At 40.6% G+C, this 20,953-nt stretch overlaps 1 protein-coding gene across 1 annotated transcript in view; it reads right to left on the bottom strand.

Annotated features, from left to right (window-relative positions):
* hecw1b (HECT, C2 and WW domain containing E3 ubiquitin protein ligase 1b) overlaps positions 1-20,953 on the bottom strand; it is a gene marked incomplete at its 5' end in the record, with an annotated part of 59,901 nt that overhangs the window by 23,513 nt on the left and 15,435 nt on the right. The window contains 6 exons of the mRNA XM_036556897.1: positions 1,255-1,405; positions 3,187-3,288; positions 5,156-6,136; positions 6,939-7,280; positions 7,494-7,594; positions 9,244-9,386. Of these exons, the coding sequence (XP_036412790.1) occupies positions 1,255-1,405; positions 3,187-3,288; positions 5,156-6,136; positions 6,939-7,280; positions 7,494-7,594; positions 9,244-9,386 (1,820 nt within the window). The remainder of the gene's footprint in view (positions 1-1,254; positions 1,406-3,186; positions 3,289-5,155; positions 6,137-6,938; positions 7,281-7,493; positions 7,595-9,243; positions 9,387-20,953) is intronic.

The following is a 20,953-nucleotide window of genomic DNA, read 5'->3' as shown; positions in this document are numbered from 1 at the left end:
TAATTCAGTTTTACATAATTAGATGTTTTCTGACGCATGCCTATTAGAGATGCACCAGAATGAAAATTCTTGGCCAAATTCTTGACCAAAAAGCAAAATATTGGACCAAAAAACATGCCAGATTTTTATCTTTATTTTTATGTTTTTTTTTTATCTAATTTGCCATTTTTATACCATTTAATACATCACAATTCATTTTTTTTCTTATTATTTATGCTTAACTCCACTGCAAAAATGACAAGATCATGAAAAAAACTGTGTTTGCAGTGTTTAAATTGAAGTTCAGCAAAGGTAACTGTATTTTTAACTACTGATTCTAATACTACTTACCACTGAAGTGATTTGTAAAGTGTTTTATTTTAACATTTTACTGTAGGACTAATTAGCTTTAACAAACAAACAGTCAATAGTCACCCAAATCTTTTGTGTAAAGAGATCCCCACAACTTCTCTCATTCCACTCAAACCACATCCAGGTCTTCAGTAAGGTCAGTAAGGTAGACACAGTATGACTTATTGTGAACTATAAAAGTTAACAAATCACCATGTAGCTAATTCGACTCCCCTTTATGTTCAAGCATGCCATGCAGGCATATGGACACTAGCTTATGTTTACGATTTCTGTTGTCTCTATTTATGAACATCTATCTCCATTTAGAAAATTCAAAATAAACAATTTTTCATAAATAGAAACAACAGAATTTGCAAACAAAATCTGTAGCAACCATATGTCTGTGACGTGGGTACATGCGAACAGGAGTCGGAATTCAGCACAACACTTGCTGTCTAAAATTGCTGCCCCCCCCGAGTTCAGCTACACTGTAGAGTTTTGCTTATTTTCACAGTTCACAGTAAGTCATACTGTACCATAAACCACATGGATATGTCTTTAGGGCCTTAGTAAAGACCTGGACGCAGTGGAAACAATTTATGGAACATATTTGGGTGACTATTGACTTCTAGTGTTCATTAGCAACGTTAGCCTCCTAGCGTCAGCGCTGAACTGAAGAATCAAAATTTTGACGCCAAACATGTCTTGGCTGATCGCTACATCTGGGGTAAGTGGAAAAAGTCAAACTTATACTCAGGATACTCTTTTTGGCCATTTTTAGTCATATTCAGATGAACATTTTCAGTGATATTTTGGTGATCAATTTTGCACAGTGCAAGGCCCTGTCATGGTGACCTGTCCATGGCCTCAGTGAGCTCAGTGGCTGATGCTGTAACAAAGAGAAAAGCGTCCAGCTCCACTCACCTCCTGTTGAGCTGCTCCATCTGTTGGATGGAGCTGGATCTGCGCAGGCCGTCGGGCGTGGCTGCTGTGGTGGGCCTCTGCCAGGTCGTGGTGCGATTAATGTGGTCCACATAGAACACACGACCATGACTGTCTATACGCGCCTCCCAGTCTTCGCATACACACAGCCAGGGCGAGAGAGAGAGAGAGAGAGAGAGAGAGAGAGAGAGTGAGAGAGAGAGAGGTGAGAAAAGATAACAGAGATAAACAGTCACAGTGAAGAGGAGATATTGATCTTTACAGCTCAGCTCGAGATACGTGTGAGTATGTGTGTCTGTGAGACAGATGTGTGAGAATGTGTAATGAATACTTGTGTGCATATACTGCAGTGCTATGAATTAAACAGGCCAATATCCTTAAAGCTGCACTTTGTAAGATCTGTTTTGTTAAATCTGAAATAAGTAGCATTACTGAGTCAGGAAAAATATGGTGTGTGAGCACTGCTGCGAGTCGCTTTGAACAGCCAGAAATAATAATTTAAAAGTCAGAGGTGTCGGGTCAAATTTTGCAGGTGTTTTTCAGATCATGCGTACATCTTTACGTACTAACATCACACACACACAGGCTCAAACAGGAAGTCCAACTCAATGTTTAGGTCTTAATCGTTGATGACAATAGTACACAATTCACTTACATCCTCAAAAGACACGTCCTTTACCAAGTTTTGACTGAGCTCTCTTTGAATACTCTCTCAATGCACTCGCATTCATCAGATTCATCCGATGTTACAAAATGTTTTTCTACACGCTGCATGCAGTTACACATTTCCAGATTACACACACACCGACTGGCCACGTCATTAAGTATACCTCAAACTAACTGTCCACTTTATCAGGCCCGCTTACTACATAGATGCACTTTCTAGTTATACAATTACAGACTGTAGTCCATCTGTTTCTCTGCATACTTTGTTAGCCCCCTCACACCCCATTCTTCAGGTATTATTTGGGTGGTGTATCATTCTCGGCAGGGCAATGGCACCGACATGGTGGTGGCATGTTAGGGTGTGTTGCGCTGGTATGAGTGGATCAGACACAGACACACCTCAGTGTCTCTGCTGGACTGAAAATAGTCCACCAACCAAAAATATCCAGTCAGTAGCGTCCTGTGACCACTGATGAAGGACTAGAGGATGACTAACACAAACTGTACAGCAATAAATAAACTACTGTCTCTGATTTTACATCTACAATGTGGACCAAGAATGTAGGTGTGTCCAGTAAAGTGGACAGTAAGTGGTCACAGTGTTTAAAACTCCAGTAGCACTGCTGTGTCTGATCCACTCGTACCAGCGCAACACACCACCACCACATCAGGGTTACTGCAGTGCTGAAAATGATCCACCACCCAGATAATATCTGCTTTGTGGTGGTTCTTTGGGGGACTTAACGGGGGGAAAGGGGGCTAAAAAAGTATGCAGAGAATCAGATGGACTACAGTCTGTAATTGCAGAGCAACAAAGTGCACCTATATGGTGAGCGGAGCTGATAAAATAGACAATCAGTGTAGAATTAATTTCTGCAGTTTTTTGAAATACAGTGTATTGTTTTTCATTGCTGCTATTCCACTACTGTGTAAATAGTTCCACCAGTCACAATTGTGTATTCAGTGTATTGGCTTGTAACTCACTCACTCACTTTTAGCAGGCAGCATATTCTCCACAAGGGGGTGCTATCAGCAATCAAATAAAATTAGGTGCTTTAAAAAAGTGATGTGGGTCCTTATTAAATATACACTGAATACACAAAGAAGCATGAATTGTTCCAAAATGATTGAATCAAATCTGGTAGTTGTTGTGAGGTCAGAGATTTACAGCCCTGGAGTCACTCAGCTGAACAGATGAGAAGTGTCAAGCTGACTTAGTGAAGCTATAGCCCTGCAGGGGGCACTCACTGGGCGGCAGAGGCTCATCGATGGTAGGGTAGTGGTGGGGATCAGGCCTCAGAGCAGGGAGCTGACTCACTGAGGGATGGCTACATGGAAGAGGGCACTCTCCTGTACAAACAAACCACAAATACAGCAATCAAGCAGAGCTGAATGACACCACCAATATCATGATTGTGATAATTACAATATTAATAATAATATACATTATAGAGTGAGAGAAAAAAATATGAATTTTCCCTCAACATAGCTATATAACCACATATAGCTATATTCTATGTAAATATAGAATGCTGGTACTACATTTTTATCACAGCAATACACTGCAACAGCAACTAGCAGAGGACAGAAACCTTTGCATATGACCAATAAAGGCAAATCCAAGATGTGATGTGATGTTTGGCTCCTAAGTCCAAATGGGTAAAAAGACTGGCTAATACAGTCGAGTCAGTAAGAGGTCAGTGTGTTGTAGTACCACATTAAAGGCCCAAAATTATTTAGGTTATATGGTCATATTACATGATGAATTTTTGATAACAACCAATTTCACATCATGATATCAATATATAGCCCTATAATTCTATCTTCACTCTTCAGATAGTGTCTAACATCGAACATCAGACTGCAGCCAAAACATTTCAAGAGTTGTCTGGAGAGACAAGTGCTCACACATAAACTACAGAATTTACAACAGTTCCAACATCATCAAAATTCAGCTTACCCATTAAAATTCAGCACTGCTCCTGTTTCAAGTCTTATGTACCACTGATCTTCATAAAGAATGGATGACACTAAGCGTTAAATAAATATTCTGTTGCTGGTATATCAGAAGATTGATTTAGAGATTTCTTACATTACTTAAAAATTCCAGATGCTCTTGACTCCATGGGAATATATTATGATGAATGGGCCAGTAAAAATGGTTCAAAACCATATGGAATAAAATCTTAGTAGGAATGTCCACAGGTACTCAAGTGCTCAATTAAGCATTTGAGGTGACAGTAAACGAATACTATTCTGCTATTTCTTATATTTCAACATGAGAAAACAGAGAAAAGGATAACAGTTCAGTGTAATGCCATTTTTTTTTACAATTTACAATTACATTCCACTTTGCTGCTAAGAAATATTAGCACCTTAACATAAGCATGTTAAGAATATGATACCCTGAATGTCCAAGTCAGGGATGTTTCAGCAGCCCCTTATCTCCTGCTGCGTAGTCAGTTAAAGTCTGAAGCCATTTCCAGTCAAAACAGCCATTAAGTATGTTTCAGCAATAAAAAAAGCAGAAAAACATTTAACAGAAAATTACACAAAAGCATCAAAAACTAATTGTAATATCATTTTTATCCATATTTAGTGTGTCCACTCTTTACCCTCACTAGAGCTTTCTTTCTTTTCAGGAGAGCTGCCTTCAGTTTTTCGAAGAAATCTGGAGGGATATTTTTCCACACCTTCAAAGTTCAGTCTTAGAAGTTAACTGTGCCCTTCCTTACGTAAGTGAATTGTCATAATTAATCTCAGAAATATCTCCTGAGAAATTAATAACTTATACTTGGCCATTTTGACTGGAAATAAATACATGAAGCATAGTCTCTGACTTTTTTTGTGGGGGGCCTGAGACCACAAGGCTTGAGGTGGCCCAAATACTTGGGAGACAAATTCTAACAATATTAAAAAAAGACCACCTGTAGAACATGGCAAGTTCTCATCAGCATCCGACATGGTACCGGTTAGTTTGCTCCACTAGCTTACTAGCTCATCTGAAGAGGCAGCCTTTGTTACTAATCAAACCTCCTGATGCCTCTTTGACTACTGTATTTTTTGGGCATTTTTTGTCCTTCCTTGAAGTTATTCACATGCACATCCCTAGTTAATGTACGGTGTTACCCTTCCGTTCTGTAGTTACTATTCCTGAGGTAGTAAGATTTGTTATGAAAGCGATGATACATAAAAATAAAAATTTGCTCATACTCACTCCTGCTACTTGTCCCAGCTACTGGAGACTCTCCATTACCCACAATGCCATGCGGACTCTGGACATGAGCAGCGGGCACCTCCTCCCACTGAGCATCTCCGTCCCCTAGCTCTTGACTCTCCGCCCCCTGCTGTAGCTCCGCCTCCAATCCTAGTATGCCGTTCACAGCCTCTGTCTCGTCCTCGTCCTCTTGTGAGGAAAACACGGTGCTTTCAGATCGTCGAGCACTGTCCAGCGACGCTGCCCGCATGGGTCCCATGCCCCTCTGCACCATGTGACTGCAACAGGGCACCGGGCTAAGGTCACCCTCGCTCTCGCCTGGTGACCTTTGACCTCCAGCTTGACTCTCAGCCCCTGGTGGCCGGCCTTCTCCATCCAGCATCTGGATGAGGTCGGAGAGGCGCTGGTGGGAGCGGCTGCGGGGGAGCGTCCGGCGAGGGTGGGACATTCCATCGGGTGTTAAGGCGTGGGGCTCTAGTATTATGGCCTCATCTTCATCCTCATCCTCATCTTCCTCACCTCTTGGCTGGTCAGGTTCATCAGAACCCATAGCATTCTCAGTTGGCTCTCTGGCCTGCTGGTTAGAGGGCAAACTGTGCAGCAGGTGGTGGATGCGGATGTAGTGTGAACGAGGTGTTTCTGGTTCTCCACAAGCCGAAGCTATGACCGTCTCCAGCTCAGAAACGGGCAGAGAACATGGTCGGTTTTTCCTCCGTGGAGTGGTTCTGACCCGAAGCGGGCAGCCATCATCAAGCTCTGCCTCCTCCCCCTCCCCCTCCCCCTCTGCCTGAATTCCGTCCTCAGAGGAGGCAAGCTGAGGTTCAGATTCTTCTATTGCCTGTTCCATGTCCTCCGCTGCAGCAGAGGGCACCAGCGTGCCTTCAGCTCCCACAGCAGAAGCACTAGCACCTTCCCCATCATCCTCGCCCTGAGTTGCTCCCTCTGTCTCTGCAGCTGCCGCTCCTAACTCCATTTCGGTCACTAAGGAAAGAAATTAAGCAAACAGCGCTAAGTGGTAATTTAATGGTAGCGTAATGACTGAAGACATGCTGACATATTCAGAAGCGTTTGGACAGGTTTCTGCCAAAATCAAAATATGTTCAGACTAATATATTTTCTAAATATTTTCTACTTTTTTTCAGAGCATGTGAGTAGAGTGGAGAAGAGTGGCAGCAAGTTCTGCTACCTGCTCATAGAGTTCTGTAATCACTTCGCTCCAGGTTTTTTATTTCCTGCTCACCACACAAACGTGATAGAAAACCCGCTCAGTGTCTGCTCCAGATTCTTCATTTTTACAGTTCTCACCCTTTTTTTTTTAAAGTAACACTGTAGTTGGACCCTGTAACATAACATTGATATAACATGTCAAACTATAAACATAAACAGGTTATGGCATGTGTCATACGCTGTCATGAGCTGTCATGATTTTGTTCAGTAATATATCAGTGTCATGTTAGCATTACCAGTATTTGTTATGACAGATGTCATAATGTTGGAGGTCATGACAGCTAATTTTACATGCTAATTTTTTGCTGTGTACTTTAGTTAAGCGTCATGACGTCAAACACGACATCATGACAATTAACAGTAACGGTAACATAATGTTGTATTACGCAACGTAACCAGTCATGACAACCGCACATGACATTTGCTGTGACACATTTATGTCATGGCTATGTCAGCGTTATGTAGCAGGGCTCAAGTAAAGTGTGACCTTTTTCTATGTGCACAGAAAACTGTACGGTTTTTTCGAAGATGTCTTTTCAGATTCAAATCTGTTTACCTTCTCTGTCCTGCTGGGGCTCCAGCTCATTCCCCTGCTCCTGCTCGTTGCTCTCCTCAGCTACAGGCTCCACCTCCTGGACCACCTCTCTCTCCTCCTCCCAGATCTCTGTCCTACTTTCGTCCACCTCCGAGGACTCTGGACCAGGCTCAACTTCCATAGGCATGGCCACAGTGTCCACATCTCCATCCAATGGCAGTTCAAGAGTGCCCTGGTCCAGGCTCATAGTGTCCTCAGCCTGGGCAGGACCCGGCCGCTCCCCAGCCTCCAGTGCCTCCCGCTCGGGCTCCTCTGGCACCGTTGAGCATTCGGGTTCCGTGCTCTGGGACATGTCCTCATCATCTGTGGGACACGGAGAAGAGTGAAAGTTAAAAGCATTCACAGCTGCACTGCAGCTATACACTACAAACGTTTCAAATCATTGCTCAAAAGTTCATCAGTGTTTTTAATAGTTTAAAATTAAGCTGTTTGATTACAAATGTATAAAATGATTAAGAAGCGAAACTGTAGATGGGCAGTAGGGTAGGGGATTCTAAAATGATGAACAAGACAAACCGGGGTGGATGGATGAAGTGATCTCAAATCGAAACTGCAGCTGACCACTAACATGCTCTGTCGGTAGCCTTCGACCCAAAGTGTAGCTGACCACTCTGTCACTGAGAAAGAGAAAGAGAGAAAGAGAAATTAGAAAGCGAAAATGCACAAGAGACTAGTACTCAGTCACACCCTGAATGCCCTTTATTTGTAAACCTGAGCTGCACAATATGGACAGAAATATATAGTCCAAATACACTATTACATATTGCAATTGTGAAATACCTTGCAATGTGTTAAAATGCACCAGCCCTATAATTTGTATTACATGATACAAATTAGCATAGCATACCACACTAACGATACATCATGAATACCAGGTTTGGGTTGTAAAGGAATACATGTAATGACGTTCCGTAGTCAGGATACAAAACCGTTGCAGTTACAGAAAAAAGACAACAATCAGATTACAGGTACATTATAAAAATAAAGTTACTAGCAGGATTATTTTCTTGTGTTTGTCTCTATGAGTTAAATTTGACTTGCAGATTAAATGCAGATTTTGTTAAGAGTTTTTTTTCTTTTACAGTGTTGGGAGGAGTGAGAGTGGGAAATTCGCACAAAAAATCTCACAACAAACAGCTTGTGTACTTTGCTTTTTTATATGGTAAATTTAACTTTTCTTCCATAGTTACTTTCACTGCTGTTACAATTGGGAGTGATGTATATCTATACTCCTGTAGAAATGTTGTAAATTACATGTTAAAAATTGATCAAAGGCTCTCCACATGGCACAGAAAATGAACCAGACTGAGAAAAGTAGCACAGCTATATCTGATAAACTCATGTCCAGTAAATGGTATAAACAGCTTGCTCAGTTAGGAAATCCACATCCTTGAGTGAAAGAGGGCACAATATTCAATATTTCATTTTTATCTCCCAAAGCACACATGCTTTTATTGAATAACTGCACCAAAATAGTTAACAATACTTTCAAATGGACACACCACACATAAAGCCCTCCTACACACCCAAGAGCCAAAACATTATGACTACCCGCCTAATATGCCTTTGGTCCTCTGCGTGAAACCAAAACAGCTCTGACCTGCCAAGGCATGAACCCTACAAGACCTCTGAAGGTGCCCTGTGGTATCTGGTGCCAAGATGTTAGCTATAGATCTTTTAAGTCCTGTAAGCTGCAAGGTGGACCTGCAGATCAGACTTTTTCCAGCAGATCCAATAAATGCTCATTTGGATTAAGATCTGGGGAATTTGGAGGCCAGGGCAACAACTGTGAATTGTTCCCCTCTGTCACTTTGGATCAGACGGGAAAGCCTCCGTTGTCCTTGTACATTGATAAGCTTTGGACAACCAACTGTCACAAGATCAAAGTTTGTCCCTCCTTGGACCACAGTCAGTAGGTATTCACCACTGCTGACCAGGAGGCCCCCACCAGCCATCCCGTTTCATAGATGCTCCGACCCAGTCGCCTGGCCATAGCGATGTGGCCCTTGTCAAAGTTGCTCAGGTCTTCATGCCTGCCCATTTCTCCCACAGCCAACACGTTGACTATGAGAACCGACTATTCGATTACCACCTAATGTATCCCAGACCTTGACATGCACCACGGTTATGACATAATCAACACTATTTGCTTCATCTGCGAGTGGTCATAATGTTTTGGCTTACTGGTGTATATAACCTATATTGTTCAAGCTGCTTTCAGGTTGATGTTAAGACATATTATGTGTGGTGTACATGCATAACATACCCGATAGCATGCTTCTCCAGCAGCCTCTGCACGGGCATGGACAGTTTACCCAGGAAGCGCTTTATGATGGGCCGGCTCTTGGCAAATTTATCTTTCACTTCAATCTCCAAAACATCCGTGGGAAGAGACACAAAATTAAACCGCTGTGAAGAGAGAGACGCAGAGAGAGAAAGAAAGACAGGAAGGCAGAGAGAAGTAGATGGGAGGTGATAAGATCTAAGGTTACTTCATGCTAACCACAGTGCCTGGTTTTACAGTGTTAACCAAACAGCAATTTAATCAAATTCATCCCACGAGGCTTGCAGATTCAGACAAAGGAGAAGAGCTGCTATCATTCTAAGTGCTGGCGCAGCAAAAGATTTTCACAATCCCCCCTTACCCTAAACGTAGCTGATATGCCAAGACAGGTTTGATGTCTGAAGCTGGCTTCTTTAGTTCTGCACTGGAGCTGTGAGGCTAAAGTAGCTAACAGGTAACGGAAGATAATATATGCTAATTAGCATCGTGCAAACCACAAGCCTAAATCATCATACGCGTTCCTCAAACTGGGCTGAAGTGCTAAAATAATCTCAAATAGACCCGCTTATGTGGTTTCCGGCACTGGGTTGAGCCTGTTGGGTCATTTTGTTGGGTTATGTTGGTATTGCTGAGCAGTTTTTAGGTAGTCTTTGAGTAGCCCAGCTGCTGAGTTAGCGTCCTAACAGCACGTGAAGAAGCCAGTTAGCACAGATTTGGTGAAATAGACTCTCATCAGGCAGCAGCGGACAGGAATCAGTAAGTAAAGCTGCATAAAATACAGACATTTTACCACTTAATATTAGGTAAACGCAAAAAGCTAACCTAGGTGTTTTAGTTCAAGTAAAAACTATTACAAATTCTTTTTATTAACTGGTTGTGGGTTGGACAGGATTAGCTTGCTATAGCTTAGCATACAACATTTGTTTACACTGTTTTACTGGCGGGTCACTGGTATAAAAAATGACTATTAGAGCACGTTTAAGTAGACATTAATGTTATCTCTGTAATAATTTTTATTGTAATCGGCAAACTTTAGCCTACCAATTGAGTTAGATAGCTAACCTACCTATTTAACCAAACAAATCTGGTTAGACTGCAGTTTGTATCACTACTTTTCTCTTAATGAATGGTAACCTACATTAATTTGGATGAGGAATTGAAAAATATTTAGAAAAATATTTTGTGGCTGTCACAAGTTTTTTTTTGTCTTTTGCCATCTGCTTTTTACAAGTTGGAACAAACAGGCTGAGAAGAAGCTTTAAATATCAAAGAAGACTTGATTTTACTAAAAGAATACAGAAAATTACCGTATTTTAATTATAGCTTATTACGGTAAGTGTACAACAGAATGCAGTAATCTTGTGGTGCAGGTGAGTGTGAAGTCACAGCATACAGATACTATTTTACTGATGCTTACTGTTAATATCCCTGATAGCATGAGGATAGTGGGCCACTGTTGACCCACTAATGGCAAAGCTGGCGGGCGTTTTGCTCAGCATTTTCTGGGTGGCCCACCGGTGTTTAAGTATTAGACAAAATTCTGCTTATCCTCGCTCAATTTTCAATCACAGTCCAATTTACTTATTTTTCCTTCCTTCTTTTCTTTACTTATACTTTGTAAATTAGTTCTCTAGAAAATCATTTTAAATCAGGCCTAGTCATTTTTCTTTTTATCTCAGGTGCTTGTAATATTTATCTAAGTTTATTTTCTGAAATAAATGTCTGTGCATTTAAAATCTGTTTGGGGAGATTAAAAACTAGTTAGAGCTTGTATGCAGGACAATAACCTGGGTGGTCTGAAGGCGGACCAGCAGTGGCAAACAGTCAGTGAGGTGCTGACCTTATCAAGCCAGTGGACCGAAATATGCTTGCTATCTGGGATGGTACCATAAATTGAATGGAATTAGTCGCCAGTAATATCTAAAGCCAGTACTGTCATTTCAAAGTGAATTTTTTTACAGTATAAAAAAATTAAATTTAAAAACAAACAATAAAATCTCACAAAAGAGTTGAAAATAAGCAGTTCTGGGTCAAAATAAAGATAATTCCTGTGATCCAGCCTGTTTGGTTATTCTTATATGCCAGCAATGCTGGGTCAGACTAACCCAGGCGTGTGTTCTGTCGTATACTGACCGAGCGCTGGATAATGGGAATGACCCAAGAGTTGTTTTTAACCCCACATTTTGTACTGCAGTGTGCTGTAAGTTAATTTGAGATACAGTACGTTTCTCCCTCTCTTCTGAATGTTGCCATTTTTGGTAGAAATCACTGTCAATGATCAATGTCAAAGATGGGCAGCCTACTATGAGAGCAAAGTGGGTGATATCTATACACACATGCTTAGAAGTCGCTTACACATTCTAGGGATTTAGATTTTTTGGGATCATTGTGTTATCAAAAATCGATCCAATCTCAGAATCAAAACTGTATGGAACCTAAAAATGTGTATCACTACAGCCCTATTCTTTCAGGAATGGTATGTTGTTCTTTTAAGGCACTGCTCCAAAGAGCCCCCTCTGCACCTTTATTTTTGTAGTCGTATGGCTGTGTATGGGAGTGTGTAACCAGAGTGCAGCATTTCGGCACAGATGAGCCCTGCCCTACTGCGCTCTCTCTCCGTCGCTCTCTGCGGTGCTGAAGGTTCTGCGCTGTCTCGACAGCGAACATGAGGCGCAATAACCCGCGCGTCCTTGATGTGTTCAGCGTGGCTCTGAATGCAGAAGACGAGTCTTCAGCAGGGCCGCTGTGCGGAGCGCTCGTCTTTTTGATGCTCCATGTCATTCGCAGCACATGACACAAGCCACACACACACGCTGGCATCTGGCCAGCACTCCAGTCACCGCGGGAACGCGAGCACTCAGGGAGATTTGACAACGACGAACGAGTAACGGGGAGGAGAGAAAACTGAGCGAGCGGCACTCAATGAAATAGAACACATGAGAGATGTGCTCCTGATGCCAGAGAGAGGGAGAGAGAAAGTAGGGAGAAAAAAAATAGGGAGAGCAGAAAGAAAGAGAAGAGAATGATAAAGGAAGAGAGAATGAAGAGAAAAAAGAGAGGGGAGAGAGAGAGAGAAAGGGGGAAAGAAAAATGAGGGGGAGAAAGAAAAAGAGAGGGAGAGGGAGAATGATAGGAAGAGAGAGTAAGAGGGAAAAAAGTGAGAGAGAGAAAGGGAACAGAAAATGAGGGAGAGAGAGAGAAAGGGGGAAAGAACAATGAGGGAGAGAGAGAGAGAGAGAGTGCACAGAAAAAGAGAGGGAGAGGGAGAAAGTAAAATGATAGAATGATAGAGAGGAAGAGAGAGTGAGATAGAAAAAAGGAAGGGAGAGAGAGAGAGAGAGAAAGGGGAAGGAAAAATGAGAGACAGAGAGAGAAAGGGGGAAAGAGAAATGAGGGACAGAGAGAAAGTGGGAAAGAACAATGAGGGAGAGAGAGAGAAAGGGGGAAAGAACAATGAGGGAGAGAGAGAGAAAGTGCACAGAAAAAGAGAGGGAGAGGGAGAAAGGAAAATGAGAGAATGATGGAGAGGAAGAGAGAGTGAGATGGAAAAAAGAAAGGGAGAGAGAGAAAGGGGGAAAGAAAAATGAGGGACAGAGAGAGAAAAGGGAGAGAATGACAGAGAGGAGAGAGAGAGAGAGAGAGAGAGAAAGGGGCAGAGAGGATACATACATTATTAAAAACTGCAACAGAGAATAGAACATGAAGCGTGTGTTGGCTCTTAGTGTAAGTGTGCCTCTTAGTGTAAGTGTGAACGTGTGTGTGATTTCTGTATGCAGTGGACTGGAAAGTCATTAATAGGATTATATAAGGACGGATACAGGGTTCTCTGGTTTTAATGGCACTCAACAGTATAAAACCCAATGATAATAAAATGGTTTCAAATTGAATGATTCCAATAACTATGTGTGATTAGCTATCAGTGATTGGCTAAGCCCTCACACTCTTTTAATGAAAAAAGCAGAATAAGGTTTAATTTTTGGCATCCATATTGTTTTACATGCAAGTGACTCGAAGCTGATTATTCTCTATGGGTTATTTTCTATTGTGCTTCTATTGACCCAAGAACAACAGCACTACCAAAAGGTCACATAAGAAAAAGAAGATATTGCTAAGATGGGGATGATTTACATCCAGATTCACTCAGCCAACATGTGATTCTGTGATAAATGCGTTGTGACGTATTACACAGAGTGAAATGCCCCTAATCCACATGGTCTGCAGTCAGTACTTGTTCAGGCGGATAGGTCCAGTTCTAAAACCTAACTGGCCGAGACATTCTCGTGAAATAGTTTTGTTTATACTCAGAGTCAGACACAGCTAATTGTGAGTATGTCATCACACAGCAATGTTTAATGTACAAACATTTTAATTTGCGTCAAAAGAAGCCGATTTACACCACTGTAATAATGCTAATCTCCAAAATGCACCTTATGGGATATTAAGTATTACATTAGCGCCATTCTAACAGGAGTGCTATAGCAGCTGTACAAGGACATTTGGAGCTTACAACTGCTTGTACCAGACATTCAGGTAAAATATATTTTACAATGTGTATATTGCCGCTTTACAGTGTACTTCGGTAAAGCTTTGAAAGTAAACTTGTAGGTAAAAAGCGCAATGCTGCAATGCTGCTAAATGTACTGTGATCCGTTAGCTTGCTATAGCATTGAGTAATAGTGCACATCATTAACACATTTAAGTGCGACCAGCAGTTAGTTAGACAGCATTGATATGTTGCTGTAGCTGGAAGGGTCTCTCATGTGTGATGCTACAGTTTCTAAATTATTAATAGGTGTTTTTCTTTTTAGACCCACAGTCCAATATTACGAACACCCCCCACTGACAGTAGGAGTAGTGAGCGGTTTAATGAATCAGTGTGTACCAGCGGTTTAGTAGTGAGCGGTTTAATAAATCAGTGTGTACCAGCCTTTAGAAACAGAATAAAACCAAAAGAAAGCTGTGAGCTACATGTAAAAAATAACCTCCATGGTAAAATCTTCCTTTCTGAAAATGCAGTTATGCATATGTTCACACAAAACCAGCTTACAAGCGTCTAAACTTGCAAAAAATGTTGATGCTCAGCTCTGTAGTGGCACGGTGTTTAGCTAGGCTGGCGAGAAAGATGTTATCATATGGAAAACATTTAGTTCACTGACATGACAAAAAGACTTATTTACATGCTGCTTACGTTCTGCATGGCAACCGTTAGGACGTTTTTTTTTTTTAGTCTGAGAATTGCTGTAACATTACTTTGTGAGTCATTGACCCAAAGGAGGCAAAACATTTAGAAACATGACTTTTATCATTAAGCAAACTTCCAAAAACAAAGGGAAATCTTTTAGCAACTGTGGGTTAAATCAGTCGAAAAGCTAACGTTAGAGTTAACAGTTTAACATGAAATGAGGCTGTTGTCGTCTTCGACGTGAGATGGATTACTTTGTGCTCGGTGAATAATATGGAAACACACTGGCTTAGCCATATGAGGGCTTAGTGTGGGCTTCCCAAAGTGGGGCCCTAGTCAGTTGTGAAACTTTAGGGCCCAATGATGCCCATTGCCAATCTGTTCTTAAACCTCCAACATGGAGCCCACACTCAGCCCTAATATCAAGTCTTATGGCCTGCATGTGCCCCCAGTTTTACAACTGACTGGGGCCCCACTAAGGGTTGCCTGCAGTGGGCCCAATTTTTAGCCCACAGTGGCCCCACACTGGACCCTCTTGGCCATGTCTGAAGGGTACTGTTTCACAATAACATTAGCAAATAAAATAATATACAGTAATAAGACACCTGACTAAGTGAGAAGGCACTCAGTGTCCAGTTTATTAGGTACCCGCACCTCTCACTGACCATTTTAACTTCTATACCTACTAAACACTGACATAAACAGCAGGTTGCTAAGGTAAATACTGAGACGTAACTATAGCACCGTAGAGTAGATGCTGTCAACTTTTAATATTTACATTTCTCCATATGAGCAATTTACCCAGCACGAATCTCACGTCACCTTTTCACAGCGTCAACTAATTCCGTTACCCCAGCCTTGTGTTACTGTATCAGTGACGGGGATCCGAACAGGAAGCAGAGTGTGTAAGAATTGCAAATTCACTCAGAATGTGAAACAGAATATGAGCAGAGAAAGCAGCTAACGTCTTTAACCTCCACACACCATCTACAACAACACACACCACACTCAACCACTCATAGCCTTGAAATATGCATAAAGAAACCATTAGAAGAGAGCTGAAATATAAATTAATTAATGACATTCTTACTGTGTGTATATCAGTCTCGCGTTGTTAAAATATCACTGACTCCAAATCTATCACTGCTACATTCATTCATTAAAGTTTAATCAACAAAATATTTACAAACCGGACCACAATTAAAAATAAAATTTTCCTACTTTGGAAATTAAATGTGATTTAGTTCTTATTTACAATTATGTTCCTTGAAAATTATATTTGCTTTTGTTTTCTGTTTATTCCATCTGCAGCACCACAGTGGAGGAGAGAGACAAGTTTGTAATTTTATTTGTGATTTTTAACTAAAGATTTTCTTCCTGACAAGAAATTAGCCAGCGTAGCTTCATCCTGTTGTTTTTTTTTTTTAAATGTGTACCTGCATTTCGCTGCATACATCTCTTTGTACTCTGTACAGTGGCTGTTTACATAAGTTTCAGTATTCATATTGTTAGGCTGAGATGTAGTTTTAAATGTATTTTTGATATAAATTTACTTTTACTTAAGTTTATTTCTATATTCACCTTAGCTATAGGGCGTTTTATGAGTGTATACCAGGGTATTTAAAACGATGCTGGTATTTAAAAATTATTCCAGTCTATTCTATTCCTCGCCTTAACAGCCAAATAACCACATTACACCCATTTTTTTTTTTATAGGAGTTCACTGATTGGTGGAGCCAATAAAAAGCTCAGAAAAACATGATGGCCATGAGCTCAACACACCACAGAACACATTCAATTTCGGCTTTCACTCTAACAACAGCAAGTATATATCGGTCCGCCAGCTCGGTAAGGTCGGCACTCCGCTGATTGTATGCACTCTTGGCAAAAAGGCTTCTATATAGAACCAAAAAAGGGTTCTTTCGCTTCTAACAACAGTGGAACCCTTTTTGATGCTATATAGTAGAATCCCTTTCAAAAAGGCTCTATATAGAAACATCTACAGCACATTTTCCATCAATCTGAAGAACGCTTTCATGATGCCAAGACACCCTTAAATCATGCAGAAGGTTCTTTGAGTATTCATGGTTCTAAATAGAACCATTTTCTGGACTAAAGAACCCTTAAAGAACCATCATCTTTAAGAGTGTGCCACTGCTGGTTCACCCTCAGACCACCCAGATTATTGCCTTGCATACAAGGTCTAAGCAGTTTTTAATCTCCTCAAACAGATTTTAAATGCACACAGACTTTTATTTTGGAAAATAATCTAAGCCAATCATTGCAAACAACTGAGAGAAAACAAATGAATGACTAGGCCTAATCTAAAATAACGGGGTTGAAAATGTTTCTGACACTGTGCTAGACTGATTACAGCTGTAGAACAGGCTTCATTTATGATATTACTGTTTTATTTACAAAGGACAACGAAAGAAAGAAATGAAGGCAAAATAAGTCAATTTTACTGTGAGGCAATATCATTTTGTCTAACACTCTTTGCCACCAGTGGGCTGCCCAGAAAGCACTGTGCAAAAGGCCAGTGGGCTGCCAACTTTGCCATCAGTGCATCAACAGTGGCCCGCTATCCTCTTGCTATCTGTTTGGCTTTCTGCCCCAACTGCTCCACTGCACTTGCTCAGATTTGAATCATTATTATATTTAGTCAGCTAGAATCAAACATTTATTGTTATCATGATAACTAAACTAATTCTAACCATCTCTTTCTCCTAGTCAGCAGCACCATTTAATATTCAGCAACTGTAGACAGATGCTTTGACATTCACTGAATGATGGCTGACAAATCTGACCTGTGTTCGAACATTTTATTATTTTTACTATTATTATTATTATTATTTTAAATTGTGAAATAACGCAGGACAGGATGGATAAATGCAACTAAAATGCTTTTATGTCACTTATAGTGTTTTATGTCAGGTATTGTTGCCTTCAAAGCGTGTCTCAAATGCAATACCTTCTAATGACTAAGCATGGGTGGCTACGCATTGAGACAGCTGCCTTTAGTTTCAGACACCGCCTGTATCCTCCCATGGGTGTCAGCAGAAACGCTGCCATAAACAGCCACCGCTTCACCCTTCCATCTAGGAGCCTACAGGGTTCTGTTCCCATAGCGACCCTTCCTCAATTTACTCCTTTGTTGAGAGAGGAGGTCACATGACCCCTCCTCACTATTCCTAATCACCATCGATGGCCTTCACTTCTGTTTGGAGGCATGGACAATAACTGATATGGCTGCAGAAATTCAGGTGACTTAACTGCATAGATTTTGATATGTTACGACTGATTGTTATTGATTATAATAATATACAATAAAGTATGTGTCCTTTTTTGGCCAAAATAAGACTCTTTGGCTATTTTCAAATATGAAAATCCCTCAAAAAAGCTTTGTTTTTATTCTATAAATTCCACTACTGTGTAAGTAATTCTTCTAGTCACATTTTTGTATTCAGTGTATTTTTCAGAATGACCCAGAATTATATAAAAATAATTTAATCAAACTAAATGCATTTTTATGACAAGTAAGGGGATCATCCCTGTACATACAGCAATGCAAAAATAAAACTAAGTAAATAAAGCACACCTACAGTTTGAGCTGCTATATTAACATGATATCTAATGTTGTACAGGTCAATAAAGACACAGAATATTATTACAAGGAATAACAAACATTTTAGCAACAACATGCTATATGACCAAAAGTATGTGGACACCTGAACATCACACCTCTATGAGCTTGTTGGACATCTGATCCAAAATCATGGGCATTGATATGGAGTTTGCCCATCCCCTTTGCGACTGTAACAGCCTCCACTCTTTTAGGAAGGCTTACTGTAAGATTTTGAAGCGAATTTGTACCCATTCAGTCAAAAGAGCATTTGTGAGGTCAGGTACTGTCTTCCAATCAACGTTCCAATTCATCCCACAGGTGTTTAATGGTGTTGAGGTCGGGGCTCTGTGCAGGCCACTGAAGTTTCTCTACACCAAACTCGGCAAACCATGTCTTTATGGACATTGCTATGTGCACAGGGGCACAGTCATGCTGGAACAGGAAGGGGCCTTCCCCAAACTGTAGATGTTGGAAGCATATAATTGTCAAAAATGCCTTTGTATGCTGTATCACAGTTCTTGTATTGATGTTGCTTCCAGAGACAGTTTGGAACTCTGTAGTGAGTGATTCAACATAGGAAAGGTGATTTCATCATTCAGCAGCCTCTGTAAGTGTGGGAGGTCTTCCGCTTCATAGCTGAGCTGTTGTTGCTCGTAGACACTTCCATTTCGCAATAATAGCACTTACAGTTGATCGAGGCAGATCAGGCAGGGCAGAAATTTCACGAAATGACTTGCGGCAAAGGTGGACCCTATGTCAGTGCCACATATGACATATCCATCTGCCAGTGTTTGTCTATGGAGATCGTATGGCTATGTGCTTGATTTTATACACCTACTAGCAATGAGTGTGCCTGAAACACCTGAACTCAGCAGGGGTCTCCACATACTTTTGGCGTATATATATGTAGATTGTGCACAGGTGTGTGTGTGTGTGTGTGTGTGTGTGTGTGTGAAAGACAAAGAGAAATATGCAGCAGATGGAGAGATGAAGGCATCAAAATGGCTGAACTGTGAGGTCACTCTCCAAGTCAAACACCAATAAGCCATTCTATTCTTCTCCACACAAAAAGATGAAAGGAAATTACCTCCCCCTTCCCTACTTGCTGCTCTCTCACTGTCTCTTTCTCTCTCTCAATCTTTCCTTTTCGCTGTGTCTCTCCATATCTTGACCTACTTTCCCACCCCCCCTGCGGGGTGATCTCCAGCCGCGGGTGTTTCACTCGCTCACGTGACGGCTCCCTCTAATCTAATACTATCTGAAAGGCTGAGCGCTGAGCGAAGGCCGCACATCATTTCTGCTGCTGGAGGAGACACATTTCAAACAGAACAATGGTGCACCTTCACAAAGTCGAGGGCATCCCCACAGTGTTGTAACATTCCTAATTTAGTTCAATTCAATTTGATTTGATTTTTTACAAGATTCAAAAGGGAAACCCGTCCTGCTCTGGTCAACACTGGATAGCAAACTAATAATACAAAAGCAATATGAATTACGGAAAAGATTTCACAATTAAAATATAATAGTTTGGTTGCACTGTGTGATAGTAGGAGACCTACCTAACATGTTGAATTGATTATGACTATGACTAAATTAAAAAAAGACCCACCCTTTGCAGTTTTTGCCTGTACTACATAATATTTGACTTGTTTCTTATGTCTCTGACGTGTGTGCACACGTGAACATTGTTACTGCCCTGCCTTCGATTCAATTTTTGAACTGGAAAATAGTCTAAGAATTTTATTTTGAGCAAAAATATTACTTTAATGCTTGAAAGGCTAGAATTCAATAAGTACTAGAATGGCTGTAGCAGTCATTTTGACTGTTGAATGCCTATTCATACCAGAACACAGAATAACTGAAAAACTATTTTTTGGAGATATGTCAAAATGTCAAAAAGATTAATTTTGATTATTATTTGTTAATAAATCCATAAGTGCCATGTATTAGACGCCCTGTACTAGAAGCCTTGTACTAGACGCCCTGTAGTACAGGCCCTGTACTAGACGCCCTGTTTAAGAAGCCCTATACTAGAGCCCTATACTAAAAGCCCTGTACTAGACGCCCTGTACTAGTTTTTCTGTAAGATTTAAAATAATTTTCCATAAGATTCAAAATAATTACTTTTACATGTGAATTCAAAAAACAATAAGACATAAAAGCAACTATCTTCAGCCCTATACTCTCCCATAGTCTCTCCAGAGTGTCCACGTCTCATCTTTATGAAGATATAGATTGAGTTTACCATATATTTGCAGCCCACTAAACATATATAACATATCTGTTGATTTTTTTTAATGCCATAGCCTGTACTGTATTTACCTGTCTCATTCTACTTCTACTGTTTTATTCTATTCTAGATTGTACTTTGCAAAGTATTCGGTGCATCACATCAGTGCATTTTTACACCCTCACATGCCTCACTACTCTTTGTCTAGAGGAAACATGGGGTGTAGTGTGAGAGACACAGCGGGGGTGGGGAATCAGTGCAGACAGTCTGGTGTCTTGGTAGATGTTTTTAAGGTTAGTAGAACACTGCTGGTTAAAGTTTTTGAGGCTAGTGGAACACTGCATGCTGGTTTACGGTTGGATCAGCATCCAACAATAATTTTTGTGTTTTCAAGGTGTGAATAAAGTCAGTATGTGATTACACTCAATTCTTCACAACAACCTAATTTACACATTAGTTTTATAATTACCAAATAATTTATAGTTACTGAACAACATCATAACTGAATAATAAGCCATTTAAGGGGCTTAATACAGCTAATATGAAACGTTGGGTGAACAAAAACACATTTATATTGCTAGTGCAGTTCAGGAAGTGTACTGTACTTTGCATTTATATGCATATTATAGTGATAAGAATCAGAATTTCATACAGG

The sequence above is a fragment of the Colossoma macropomum genome, unplaced genomic scaffold (assembly GCF_904425465.1).
Source record: "Colossoma macropomum unplaced genomic scaffold, Colossoma_macropomum, whole genome shotgun sequence".
NCBI lineage: Eukaryota > Metazoa > Chordata > Actinopteri > Characiformes > Serrasalmidae > Colossoma > Colossoma macropomum.
This window is presented reverse-complemented; position numbering and strand designations above follow the sequence as displayed.